Source organism: Ictalurus punctatus, chromosome 2, assembly GCF_001660625.3.
Source record: "Ictalurus punctatus breed USDA103 chromosome 2, Coco_2.0, whole genome shotgun sequence".
Lineage (NCBI taxonomy): Eukaryota > Metazoa > Chordata > Actinopteri > Siluriformes > Ictaluridae > Ictalurus > Ictalurus punctatus.
Window position 1 is genome coordinate 12,146,638 of NC_030417.2, and position 13,354 is coordinate 12,159,991.

Genomic DNA, 13,354 nt, shown 5'->3' on the forward strand with positions numbered 1-13,354 from the left:
AGGTAAATTAAAACACAGATTGTCATGTCTACTTTGTGCACAGGCTAACGTTAGCTAAGCACCTTTCCTATTACTAGTGACATTAAAAACACTGGTATCTAGCCAGCTAGGTAATGAATAAGAATAGGAGGAACATTAGCTTGCTTGCTAAACCAAATAGATGTAATTTGTATTAACGTAAAATGATGGCATTTAGCACATCTGTGTGGTGGTCAGGGAATAAAGATCGACCGATTTATTGGGTTTGTCGTTTAAGCAGCACCGATAACCGATTGCTGGAACTATCAGTTTTCAGACAAAAATCCACATCGATTGTTTTTGCGTCCGTTGCAGGAGCGGCTGAGAAGGGTCCACTGTCATTATACAGTACGAGAGCGGCCTCCAGAGGCGAAATAAAAACTGACCAATTTTGTCATGTTATTTAAAGTGTTTTTTGATTCATTTTGGACGTCTCTATTTTTATTTGTTATTTGGTGTGTTACTTTTTGGTTCAGTCTGGATGTATATCTTTTGTTTGCTTTAACATTTATTACTAGTTAATATATATTAATATTTATATATTTATTTCATTTAAAAAAGTACAGTACATTTTCACAGTACAGTCAGTACGGTTTATTTTTGTAATAAAGTTCAGGAATATTTTACTTTGAGTGTTACGTTTTCCTGTTTTCATATGAGTTGATTAATCAGTTATCGGTAAAGTCCACTATCAGTCGACCTCTATCAGGGAAAACCCTTTACATAGTGATGTTTTGACATTTGTTGTGAAAAAAAAAAGTGCATTTAAAGATCCCATTCCACTGAAAGACACCAGTACACTGATTGTCTAAAAACAACTATTATTTATTGGTTTAATTTGCATTTAAATTTAACGTGTGATAAATAAAATATAAAAAAAAAAGAATCAAAATGACCAAGAAAACTGTCTATCTTTACCCACCTTTATACAAAGAGGCTACGGTCTCTTTTGGAGTCGTGTTTGTTAAACTGGCCCGCATTTACCCAACATGATTTGCAAAAAGCAAGATTAGAATGTTAATAAATCATTTCTACATAATTTTCTTGAAATATCTTTATGCCTTCTTATGCGTTCTTAGTAGATGTGTAGAAGTACGTTACAGGAAGAAGCCCCCAATTTTTTGGTCGTTTTTCGCCAGAATTGTTTGTCAGTCATAGCAACATCTGATGGGTTTGTAAAAACAGATCATGTAAATGAAATATCAAATGAAGATTTCTTAGCAGCCAAACACTGGATTCATCGCAGTGTTAAATAATAGAGTGTAGAAATAAATAAATGGATTCTGTTACACTAAGCATCAACTACGGAGAACATCATAATCAGTTTATCAGTGAAGAGAAAGAAAAAAAAAACAAACTGTTCTCGGTAGTGTAACTCGGAACCTCAGACCTAAATATTAAAATATCAAGTCCTTCAGAGCTGCAACAGTTAATTAAAAAAAAACATAAATAAATAAATAGATCATAAATTAATTAATCATAAAGACTCAGCAAAACGGTGCTGAATGTGAACATGTTTCTGTGGTTTCTGTCTAAACGGTGCACTGTCGTGATGGACAAATTAACACGCTGCAGAGGAAAAGAGACAAAGTGTCCAGATTTATACATTTCAGGTTGGTAAATCTTCTCTCGTCTATTTGCAGGCATTAATCTGTCACTTATGGTCTGGCAGTGAGACACTAAAACTTGAGTTAAAAAAAAGCGCAAGCAAACTAATATGTAACAGACTAAAATAACTAAGTGCATATAAATAGACTGCATTCTTTTTCTATGAATATAATATTAATAGGGAGTTTTTAAATAACATATTGACCTTTATGAATATAATATAGTAATGCGTGGCATAGTTTCAGATCTTGCAAGTGACTGTACGGTGCTAATGCCTCGGTGTATTTAAGTGTGTGTGTGTGTGTGCGTGTGTGTGTGTGTGTGCGCGTGTGTGGACATTCAGATCTGTGCTGTTCCGTTGTTTCCATCCTAAATGATCACACACTTGCCCTTTTCCACCCACGGGTTATTCTTCATCAGCTCAGGGTTGAGAAATGGGTCGGTGGGTACACCGTCCTCAATCCACTTCACCAAGCTGGAACAGGAAGGGGAAGTGAGCATCAGATAGACAGACAGATTGAAAGGTAAACAGATAGATAGATTAGAGGAGTAAGGCATTGCTGTTTGTATTAGAACATCGGTCATTTTAAGGCTCCGCCCCAAACACTGGAATATATAGAATCTGTTTTAATGTGATGCATGAAAGTGATCATTTTCTGTGATTATTATATAGTGCTATTCTGTATTCCCTATCGAATGCACGGTAAAAGTTATAAACAGTGAACACAAATGCTGCAACAACACAAGATGCAGTGTGGCCTGTGAAAACTCATCTGATGTTGCGGCGGTCCCTGAAAGTCCTGAAAATATCCAAAAAGAATCAAAAATGGGGTTTTGACTACCACATTCTGACTACAAATTTGAGATTTCTGCCAATAAATACAGAAAACATTCAGAATATATTTATCCAAAATGACAGAGATGGTTTTTATTTGGGCTGCTAAATATAACTAACTTTACCTTGCAGAGTTCACGGCAGGTAAGGAGCCAGTTTAACAAACGCAGCGGTAAATGAATTCATTCTGCCTAAAGATGGCTAAAACATTGCTTGCTTAGTGTGCTTTTCTCACAAATTGATCTCAAGTTTTTGAATCCCAAAACAGAAACAGACACAAAACAGACATACGCCTAATTAATTCAGTTTGTAATCAAATACCAGCTGTCAAAATATCTGTGATGTTTCTGTTCCATCAGATCATCATCAGCGGACAGTGGAACAACAGAGAACTTACACTATATGGCCGAAAGTATGTGGACACCTGACCATCACCAACTGATACTTGTTGAACTTTCCGTTTCAAAACAATGGGCATTAATATGGAGTCAGTCTCCTATGTTCTTGATTTTGGAATGTGGCTATAGGGATTTTATGCCCATTTAGCCACAAGAATATTACTGATGTTGGGAGAGAAGACCTGACATGCAGTCAGTGTTCCGAGTGAACCCAAAGGTGTTCACTAGGGTTGAGATCCAGTGAAGGGGAATCTTAATTCGACACAACTAATGATGTTCCAAACAATTGTGTTTCCAACTTTGTGGCAACAGTTTGGGGAAGACGTCTTTATTTTGTCTTCTGGGAAACATGTTAATATCTTATTTAGCTTCTAAAGGACAGTACTATATGACAAAAAAAGATCTCTAAACAGATCGTCCTGTTCAAAAGTTTACACCCCCTGGCTCTTAATGTATCGTGTTGCCTTCTTGAGCATCAGTGAATGTTTGCACCTTTTGTAATAGTCGTGTCCGAGTACCCCAGTTGTCCTCAGTGTGAAAAGATGGATCTCAACATCATATAGTCACTGATGGAAAGGGGACAAATATGCAGAAGATGCTGGAAAAACAAATAACGTGCAGGACCTGGAGGATTTTTCTGAAGAAAAATCAGCAGCGTAACTGCTCAGGACAAATAAGGAACTCATGAACAACTATCACAAAACATGAACACAGTCGTTGATCACCCAGGTAACAACAGACTGAAGATTGGAAAAACATGCCTAGTCTTTTTCCAATCTTTCAACTCTCCAGGTTTGGTGAGTCTGTGCCCACTGTAGCCTCAGATTCCTGTTCTTGGCTGACAGGAGTGGAACAGGAGTGGTTGTAGCCCATCCACCTCAAGATTTAGCATGTTGTGCATTCTAAGATGCTTTTCTGCTCGCCACGGTTGTAAAGAGTGGTTATTTGAGTTACTCTAGCCTTCCTGTCAGCTCAAACCAGTCTAGGCATTTTCCTCAGACCTTTCTCAACAACAAGGCTTTTTTTCCACACACAGAACTGACACTCACTGGACGATTTTTGTTTTTCGCACCATTCTCTTTAAACCCTAGAGATTGTTGTGTGTGAAAATCATCAGCATCAGCAGTTTCCTGAATACTCAAACAAGCCTGTCTGTCTTTATCTGACTGTGCCGAATTTATATTGTGGGATATTTCATATGCTATCTGCTAATTAGCTAAATGTGTTCAAGTAATACAAAAAGTAAAATTGTTATAATGAATCCTAATAAGAATTCCTCTATAAAACTCTGGCACTTGGGACACAGTGTGCTAAATCGTGCTAAACTCAAACTGCCGCTGATCATCTGAGGAGTTTTGCAGAGATAAAAATGACAGACGTCCAACATGTTGCGTGTGGGAGTTTCACACTGATTCATAATTTTGATATTTCTGAGCTAAGATCTTGGATGCAGACTGAAATAGTGATGGAAAAGAAGCTCCTCAGAATCTGATGATTGTTGTTTTGTTTTTTTTAATAAGTACAAAAATACCACTCTTTGGAAAATTCACTACAGTTTACCATGGTTTTTACTATGGCACTTTTTATCGTAACCATGACACTACCATGGTTTTTACTATAGTACTTCATGGTAACTATGTTTATTTCATACACTTTATGACCAAAAGATTGTGGACACATGACCACTACACCCATTTGTGCTTTTTGAGCATCCCATTCCAGTTGTAGTCCTTCCTTTGCTGTTATAATAACCTCCAATCTTTTGGGAAGGCTTTCCACTAGATTTTGGAATGTAGCTATGGGGACTTTCCCAGTCAGCCACAAGAGCATTAGCGAAGTCAAGCATTGTTATTGGGCGAGGAGGTCTGGGTTGCAGTCTGTGTTCCAATTCATCCCAAAGGTGTTAAGTGGGATTAATGTCAGGCCACTTGAGTTTTCCCACTCCAACCTTGTCTTCATGGACCTGCATTTTGTGCACAGGGGCATTGGTATAATGGAACATGTTTGAGCCCCTTAGTTCCAGTGAAGGGAAATTGTAATGCTACAGCATACAAAGACATTCTATACAATCGTGTGCTTCCAAGTTTGGGACAACAGATTTGGGGAAGAACCACAGAAAAACCACACACTTTTGGCCACAGGGTGTATTTACCCATGATACTGCCCATGGTATTACTACAGTGCTTTATGATGACTATACTATATGGACTTTGATATTATTTCATTATATATTGGATTGGTATTTAGCATGGATTTAGAACATCTTACATTTATTTTCTTATTGTCATATGCGCAAGGAAAACTTTGCACTAGAAATGTCTATATGTTCAACAAAGGGTGCTTTTCAATATTATACAAAATAAGAAAAAGAAGCAAGATGTTAAAAAGTGAGGACTACCAGACGTGCATGTTGAGATGAATGTACAATATAAAGTGCAGTAAGTGTGAATGTGCCAGGGAATTGTAGCAGGTATTTTAGCGTGAATCAGCAGTTACAGAGTAATGAGATTAGAAGTGGTGAGAACTGGCTGCTGGCAGCTGATTAAGTGTAGGTAGTATTTAAATAAAAAGTTTGTTAATGTGTGTTAAAGCGGAGTGGCTCTTTACAGGCTGGGGGTAAAAAATGTCTGACTCAAATCTTATATCATTAACATTAAAGAATAGTGAAGATTTCATTACAACATTCACAAAGGATGATAAAGACAGGATGAGACAGGGTTTAGTTACTGGGTGAGAAACTACTAGAATATTTTTATTATATAAAACGGACATAAAAATCCTTGTTAAATCCAAGCTCGGCTAATTAGTGATCTACAAGATGATTAGAGCGATGGTGTTGACGGTGGTATTATCATGAATGTTGAAGCTTTGGAACCTGATCTGTTTGAGCAGAGTGTACAGATAAGGAGGTGAGAGAGAGCTGGACAGACTACAGGGCTAAAGTGCTGCTGCATCTCTGTCATTGATAGAAATGAAACAGGAGCTAAATCCCATTGGCACCACTAAGAAAGTCAAATGGCATTGTGGGTAATGTAGGAAGTGAATTAACCGAATTGAAAATATTCCAGAATACACCGTGTCGACGGAAGACATTAAAACGTATTCCTAATTCAACTCGGAATATCATTACAAAGTGAATCTTGGACGACATTAAAGATCACGTTAATTGTAAATATTAATATGAAAGTCATTCAAGGTGGATTTTCATGTAGAAACACCTACAGAAAAGCTGTACTCTTGAAGGTGGTGCTAATGACTCGTGTATTAATCAGTGTGTGTTTGTTTCTATTATATTTATATTATTTCAGTGCACTGTGAATTTCCATGTATACCTGTAAAGCTCTACTTACAGTAACTAAAACTATTGGTGTCTGCTTAATATTTTGACCATATAAAATGATCAGCTGATATTTTTACTTATCATCTGCATCCGCATGGATGACAATGTTCATGTGGGTCGGGCCGTTATATAAATGATCGGTGTAATTCTTACTCTGTGACTGTCTTGGATGATTTCTCCCTTTTAAACGCCAGCTGGTACTTGAGGCTCTCTACCTCTTTCTTCAGCTGCGGCACATCCATTTCATCCATGGCTGTGGTTTCAGTTCAATCACACCAAACCTGGAAGGTTAAAATAAAAAAAATAAAAAGGCTGAAAATTCCTAAAAACAAACAACCAAAAAAAAAAAAAAAAAATCTCATGATTGCCTTGAGCTATTTTAGACGGATGATATGTGATCTAAATACAGCAAACTGCAATCTGGGATCCTGTTCCTCCCACACACTGATAAAGGAATGAGCCAGGACAGTGTTAAAGAGAGAGAGAGAGAGAGTGTGTGTGTATGTGTGTGTGTGTGTGTGTGTGTGTGTGTGTGTGTGTGTGTGTGTGTGTGTGTATGTGTGTGAGTGTGTTAAAAGCATCCATCATGCAGGTGTTCCATTGCTTTAAAAGCATTTTTCCTGCCGGTCAGTCAATGACGTCTCCGATCCAATTTCACTCAGTCTGTATTGTGCACTGAGTTCACTCCTGTTGTCCTACATGTTTTCAATTTTATAGCATTACAACTGCTACTGTAAAATTCCCAATCTGTCTTTTGTCCAAGCCCCTTCATGCTTTGGGATCCTCCTGAGGGTAGATGTTTATGCAGGCGGATGTAAAAAGAAGGGAAAAAAAATATGGTGGGAAAGAGAAGCCACTATCTGTTTTCATCTTTTTTTGCTTCACCCCAGTCAATTTTAATGAACGGCTTTATTTGCCATTTTTTTTCCAGCCCTGAACGTCATTCCTGTAACAGACACCAGGATTTAGAACTGTGTCATGTTGCGCTGTATTGACTGGAACAGCATCCAAAGGAAAATTCTAAACAGATGTATAAACTGTAATTATTTATTTTGCTTTTATATACTTGTGATATTGAAAGACGCTAATTAAAAGTATTAACTAATTGAGAGACAATTTTTTTTAATTCATTCCTTTGGCACTCACTTTTATCCAGAGCACAGCTTTAGTAATATTTCTACTACTATTACTTAATAATAATAATAATAATAATAATAATAATAATAATAATATTAGATTGATGGGGTCCAAGCATGCTTCGCAAATACCATGGCCCCTAAAACCACAGTGGCCAGTTCTTACCAAGTTACATAGAACACTAAAGAGACCACAGGTTAGGGGTTTTCAATCTTATCCACAAAGGGCCATTAAGGCTGCAGGTTTCATTCTAACCAATCAGGAGTGACACCTGATTCCACTTGTTTAATCAGTTAATCTTGGGCTCCGATCAATGTCAAGTCTACCTCCTACTTGGCTGGAATGAAAACCTGCCCTTTGTGGATATGATTGGAGACCCTTGCCATAGATGAACATACTGTTCAAGTTTCATGACAATAGCTACGTGCTAGCCCTGTGAATCCCAGTACTGATTGTTCCTGCAAAACAGTTATTTGAACTTTATTCTGCCAGGCGTGACGGATGATCACACACCAAACTTTGGAGATGTCCTCAGAATCTTACTCTGAATATGGCTTTCATATTTTATGGGGTACAGGTATTAGAGAAAAACTAAGCTCCACCCCACTAGGATTGATTGGAATGTGGCAGCCATAGTGTTTACAAATCTCAATGGGGTTTTGTTCATTATTGAGAATCAGTCTCTGCTTAGTGGTTTCATACCCAATTTGTGAAGATATGCCAAAGATCCTAGGACTAGTTCACAAAAGTATGTTTTAGTGGGTGGAACTAAATGGTGCAAAAGCAACTGTGTTCCTAGTATGCTAAGGAATCAGAGGAAAAAATAATTTAGTCTTTAGACATTGGCCAAAACTTAAAATGCTGCACTATAGCGCCACCATCAGGACAATCAGGCTCATCTCTTGTGCCTGAGTAGTGGGAGGGACCACGGGATGACCTAGTCTAGTAGTAGAAGAATAAGAAGAAAAAGAAGAATCCTAATGAAAACAAGAGGGGTCCAAGCTCTAATAATAATAATAATAATAATAATAATAATAATAATAATAATAATAATAGGTATTTCTCAAAGTCTCGATAGTGAGTTTTAAAGGAATGACCTTCCAGTAGTCACTAGCACAGTGTATTTACTGTTTGCAATACCATAGTTCAACTGTTCATTTTACATTTGATTTTTAAAAATGATCATTCAGATTCATTGAACTATGTCTAGCTTATAATTTTATGCAGATGCATTTATTTTTGGTTTCAAATCTGAATAGAAGAGAAGAAGAAAAAGCCATATTCACAATGTTAAACCTTTAAATTCATCAAACACTGGGTCTTTGATCTATAACGCCCTAAAATGACTCAATGTACCATTAGTGTCTTGTGTAACAGAACAGGACGCAGTCTGGCTTTTGCCTAAAGCCAAAGCACAGATGAGTGAACACATTGAGATCGATTCTCAAAAACACAGTGTACCGTGAGTCAGTCTCGCATTGACGCTGATCAGTTATAGGGCCAACACACAGCCAAATAAAAATAGCTGTGTGCCGATACGGAACTCCCACTCTGCAATAATTGCCAAGTAATCACAATTTTGGTTATATTATTAATACTTTCATTTAAATAAATGACTACACTCAGCAGCCATTGTAATAAGAACACCTATACACCTGCACATTCATGCAGTTCTATAATAAGCCAATCATGTGGCAGCAGTGCAATGCATAAAATCATGCAGACCCACGTCAAGAGCTTCAATTAATGTTCATACCAAATAGCAGACTGAGGGAAAATGTGATCTCGGTGAATTTGACTGTCGCATGTCTGTTGGTGCCAGATGGGTTGGTCTGAGTATTTCTGAAACTGCTGATCTCCTGGGATTTTTAATGTGCAACAGTCTCTAGAGTTTACACACAGAATAGTGTGAGGGGAAAAAAAACATCCAGTGAGCAACCATGTCGATGAGAGAGGTCAGAGAAGAATAGCCAGAGTGGTTTGATCTGACAGGAAGGCTATGGTAACTCAAATAACCACTCTTTCAACTGTGAAGAGCAGAAATGAGCTCAGAATGCACAACTTTGACATGGATGGGCTACAACAGCAATAGAAGACTTCCTGTCAGACAAGAACAGGAATCTGAGAATACAGCGGGTACAGGCTCGCCAAAACTAGGCAGTTGAAGATTGGAAAATGGCCAGGCGATATTCTGTGTAATCTCTAGAGACTACTGTGTGTGAAAATCCCAGGAGATCAGCAGTCCCTGAAATACTCAAACCAGCCCTTCTGGCACCAACAACCATGTGATGGTTAAAGTCACTGAGATCACATTTTTTCTCATTCTGATGTTTGATGTGAACATTACTGAAGCTGAAGCTCTTGACCTGTATATACATGATTTTCTTTTGCATTGCATGAATGAGCAAGGGTTCAGGTGTTCCTTTTAAAGTCGGCGAACGAATATACTGTATCATTGGGAAGAATTTTCTTCAAAAAGCAACCTTTTTCATAACCAGTCTCATTTGGGATGTCCTGCCTCCAAATATGTCCATAATAAAGACACTTTTAAGACAGTCATAATTATGCTGTTTTCCAAAAGGCACAGAACTGCTTATCTCCTCCCAAATAGAATGCAGGAGTAGCAAGGATATTTATAGGCATACCCAACTGCAATTTTGTGCTTTATAAAAAAATTAAAATAATGGTGTGTTAAAAGCAAGAAATCTGCCCTGGTGAGAAGGCATTAAAGTAAATATATTAAGTAAAAAAAAAAAAAGGTGCCAGTGGCTTAATAGGCAGATTGTGTTAGCTCAGAGTCATGTTTAAGTGAAAGTGTAGTAAGCCCCACCTCTTCTCTATTTCCATTGGTTGCTGTGCCTAGGTAATCATGCTTCTTCTGATTGGTTGAATCTTAGTCAGCTAGTTTTAAAGCTCACTAACCCTGTAACAGGCACTAACACAGAGGACACTCTACACCAGCACTACTTTCTATAACAGTACATGTTGTCTGGTACGAAGTGGCAGAAATACTGAGTGTTTTCTGGCCCTAAAAAGGGAATACGGATCGTCGCCTCACAATTACAGATAGTAGGTGGTCTGACCAAGTGTGTGCATCTTATGCATCGGCAGTCTCAGCAGATACACAGAGTGTTCGCTTGCCACACAGATGCTCTGAAAAACGTCTAAAGACGCACTGGGAATTTTCACCACCACATTCTCTTACTGAACCCAGCGACATGATTGAGAGAGAGACAGAGACAGAGAGACAGACGGAGGCTGAACCTCATTGAAACGACTCTTTTGGGAAAATAACAGCTCGTCCTTAGTGATGGTGACAGCAGCACTCGCTATCTAACAACATGTTGCCACCAGAGATCTTCAATCCATCCCCTCCACGCCTTACTTTATACTGTATTATTATTATTATTATTATTATTATTATTTCTTTTCTCATTCTCATTTTATCAAAATGCATTTCCAATGCTTTGGCAATAATGTACTATTCACACTCGTGCCAAAAAAGCTATGACTGAAAGAATAAGATGAAGAAGACACACTGTCTGTCCGTGTATCTGCACAAGAGAGATGAACATTAGTAATGCAGTGGCAAAGGAACCACAGAGAACATATGAATGAAACACACACACACACATATATACATATATATACATATATACATACATATATACATATATATACATATATATACATATATATGTATCCCCCTTAAAATGTATAGATTAACGTCCAGCTCTGTGACTGACCATCATAAATCCTGATGCATGCTTGACCTTTTTTTTAACACCATTGTACGTGTTAAAGCAAACACATAATTTTTCCAATAAATACATTTAAAATTAAATCTTCAATCTGAATGTTTATATTTAATGTTAACTGAACTGAACTGCTGAATTAACACATCTGAGCTGCATTCATAAAACTTCAGATGTGCACAAATTAAACACTGTAAAAGTTACATGTTAACTCAGCACTAAGTGTTAATTCAGCACTGTGAACCTTCAAAAAACCTTCAGTCAACGCATTTATATATATATATATATATATATATATATATATATATATATATATACACATACACATAAAAATTTTAAAGATATATATTTAGGTGATATAAATCCTAACACAGGGCATGCAGCACAATTCTGTGCACGCCATCCAGATGTTACGTGAACCTGTACTACTTTCATTTACTGTGTGATTGACACAAAGCTTTCTTAGCTGTGCAGGACCAGGACTTAGACTTACATTAATGGTTATATGATCAGAAGACAGCAATCACCTCTGAGCAATTTTGAGGAGTAATAAACAGTAATACTAATATTAATACTGGAAGTAATAGCATACAATCACACTGGCCTGTACACATGATCATAAATTGCACTCACACATACAGTAAATGCATATATATATATATATATATATATATATATATATATATATATATATATATATATATATATATATATAATATTGTTTGTTTGTGTGTGTGTGTGTGTGTGTGTGTGTGTGTGTGTGTGTGGTGTGTGTGCATAGTACTACCGGAAGACTCTGCAGTTATTATGTCAGCAAAGCAAATAGTCAAATATTCAGGTCTATCCGAGATCCGCATGAAAAATCCCAAGTTTTACATAACACTGTCGTTTCCATGTGCAGTGATCAGGATGCTGAGGAAATGTATTAAAAGGCAATAAACTCACCCGCATTGTGCGGTAAAGTCATGAGTCATATCTAAATATACCACAGAGCTGTAAAATAACAACACTGCCCCGAGGACCATAGCTGATATTTTGCGTTTCTAGGCTAGATCTTACCTTTGGCTGAAAGTGTGGCTGCTGTTTTCAGTAAAGGACGCGAGGTAGATGTAAATCCAAGTGCACACAATTGTAATGCTCCAAAATCCTGTAGATCCTTTAAGACACTAAAAGCGCAGAATAAAGGGGAGCAGGATGCAGTCTGGACTCGCTAATCCCCAGTGATGTGGAGCTGCAGGAGAGCAGAAAGGATGCTGGAAGTGGAGATGAGCACAGAGAGAAAAAGAGCTTACAGACCGCTGAATCGATTCATTGAATCGGTTCCTTTTTGAACGACTCTTTTAAATGATCCGGTTTGCAACACGGAATAATCTGTTGTTGTTGTTGTTGTTTAGTTAGTTAGTTAGTTTGTTTGTTTGTTTGTTTGTTTGTTTTTACAGCCGAACGCTGATTAAATTAGATCCTCTTTTCCTGCTGTGTATTTTTTTTCAATTTATATCTAAACGGTGCCGAATCATTTGAACCTTTTGACTGAAAGTCTTCAGTCTTTGCTAAACAAACAAACAAACAAAACCACACGCTCACGTGACCACGTATACATTTTTTTATAAGTTACATTTAAAAAATATAATAATAATGTTTTTTTTTTGTATCTGGGGTTTGAATATTTCGGAGTTTTTTATGGATATGATAAGTTGTCTTGCAGTAGTGTTAGCATGCTAGCTATGTAATTTTTCCCTCTCACAGCTGCTGGAAAAAAAACAAACAGAAACCATCACAATTTGTAATGATTTTCACTAAAAAAAAAAAAAAAATTACAAACCATCAGCTGTTAGCCATTAAAACCATTACCACTACCATTTATTGGTCCTTAATGGTATCCATTAGACATAACATGCCAACAATAGAAGGCAACAAATTTCCAGTAGAGATCTACAGGGACCATTACAATTTCCATTAATGTCAATAAAATTCCCATTCTAACAATTAAAACCATAAAAAATACTATGAGGCTTTCTATTCTATTCAGATGGGGTCATGTGCCATGTACTGAAAAAGTGTGCTGACCAACTAGCAGATGTAGGTACCAGTATATTCAACCTCTCGTTGCAGCAAGCTCCTATCTCTCAAATCCAGCACCATCGTCAGCAGTGCAATGCAGGAATGCCTACCACCCAGTTGCCCTGACTGCAATAATCATGAAGTGCTTTGAGAGACTGATAGCACATCTTGCACACATCAGAATCTTCCCGCTTGATCTCGA

General features: G+C 37.3%; 1 protein-coding gene across 1 annotated transcript; it reads right to left on the minus strand.

Annotated features, from left to right (window-relative positions):
* Nucleotides 1-822: 822 nt before the first annotated feature.
* gng13b (guanine nucleotide binding protein (G protein), gamma 13b) lies at nt 823-12,389 on the minus strand. Its single transcript, XM_017484417.3, has 3 exons — nt 12,151-12,389; nt 6,353-6,480; nt 823-2,101 (listed from the first exon to the last, which is right to left on the minus strand). Exons 2-3 carry the CDS (start codon nt 6,448-6,450, stop codon nt 1,996-1,998), a joined length of 204 nt encoding a protein of 67 aa, XP_017339906.1. The 5' UTR covers nt 6,451-6,480; nt 12,151-12,389; the 3' UTR covers nt 823-1,995.
* Between the last annotated feature and the right edge of the window lie 965 nt (nt 12,390-13,354).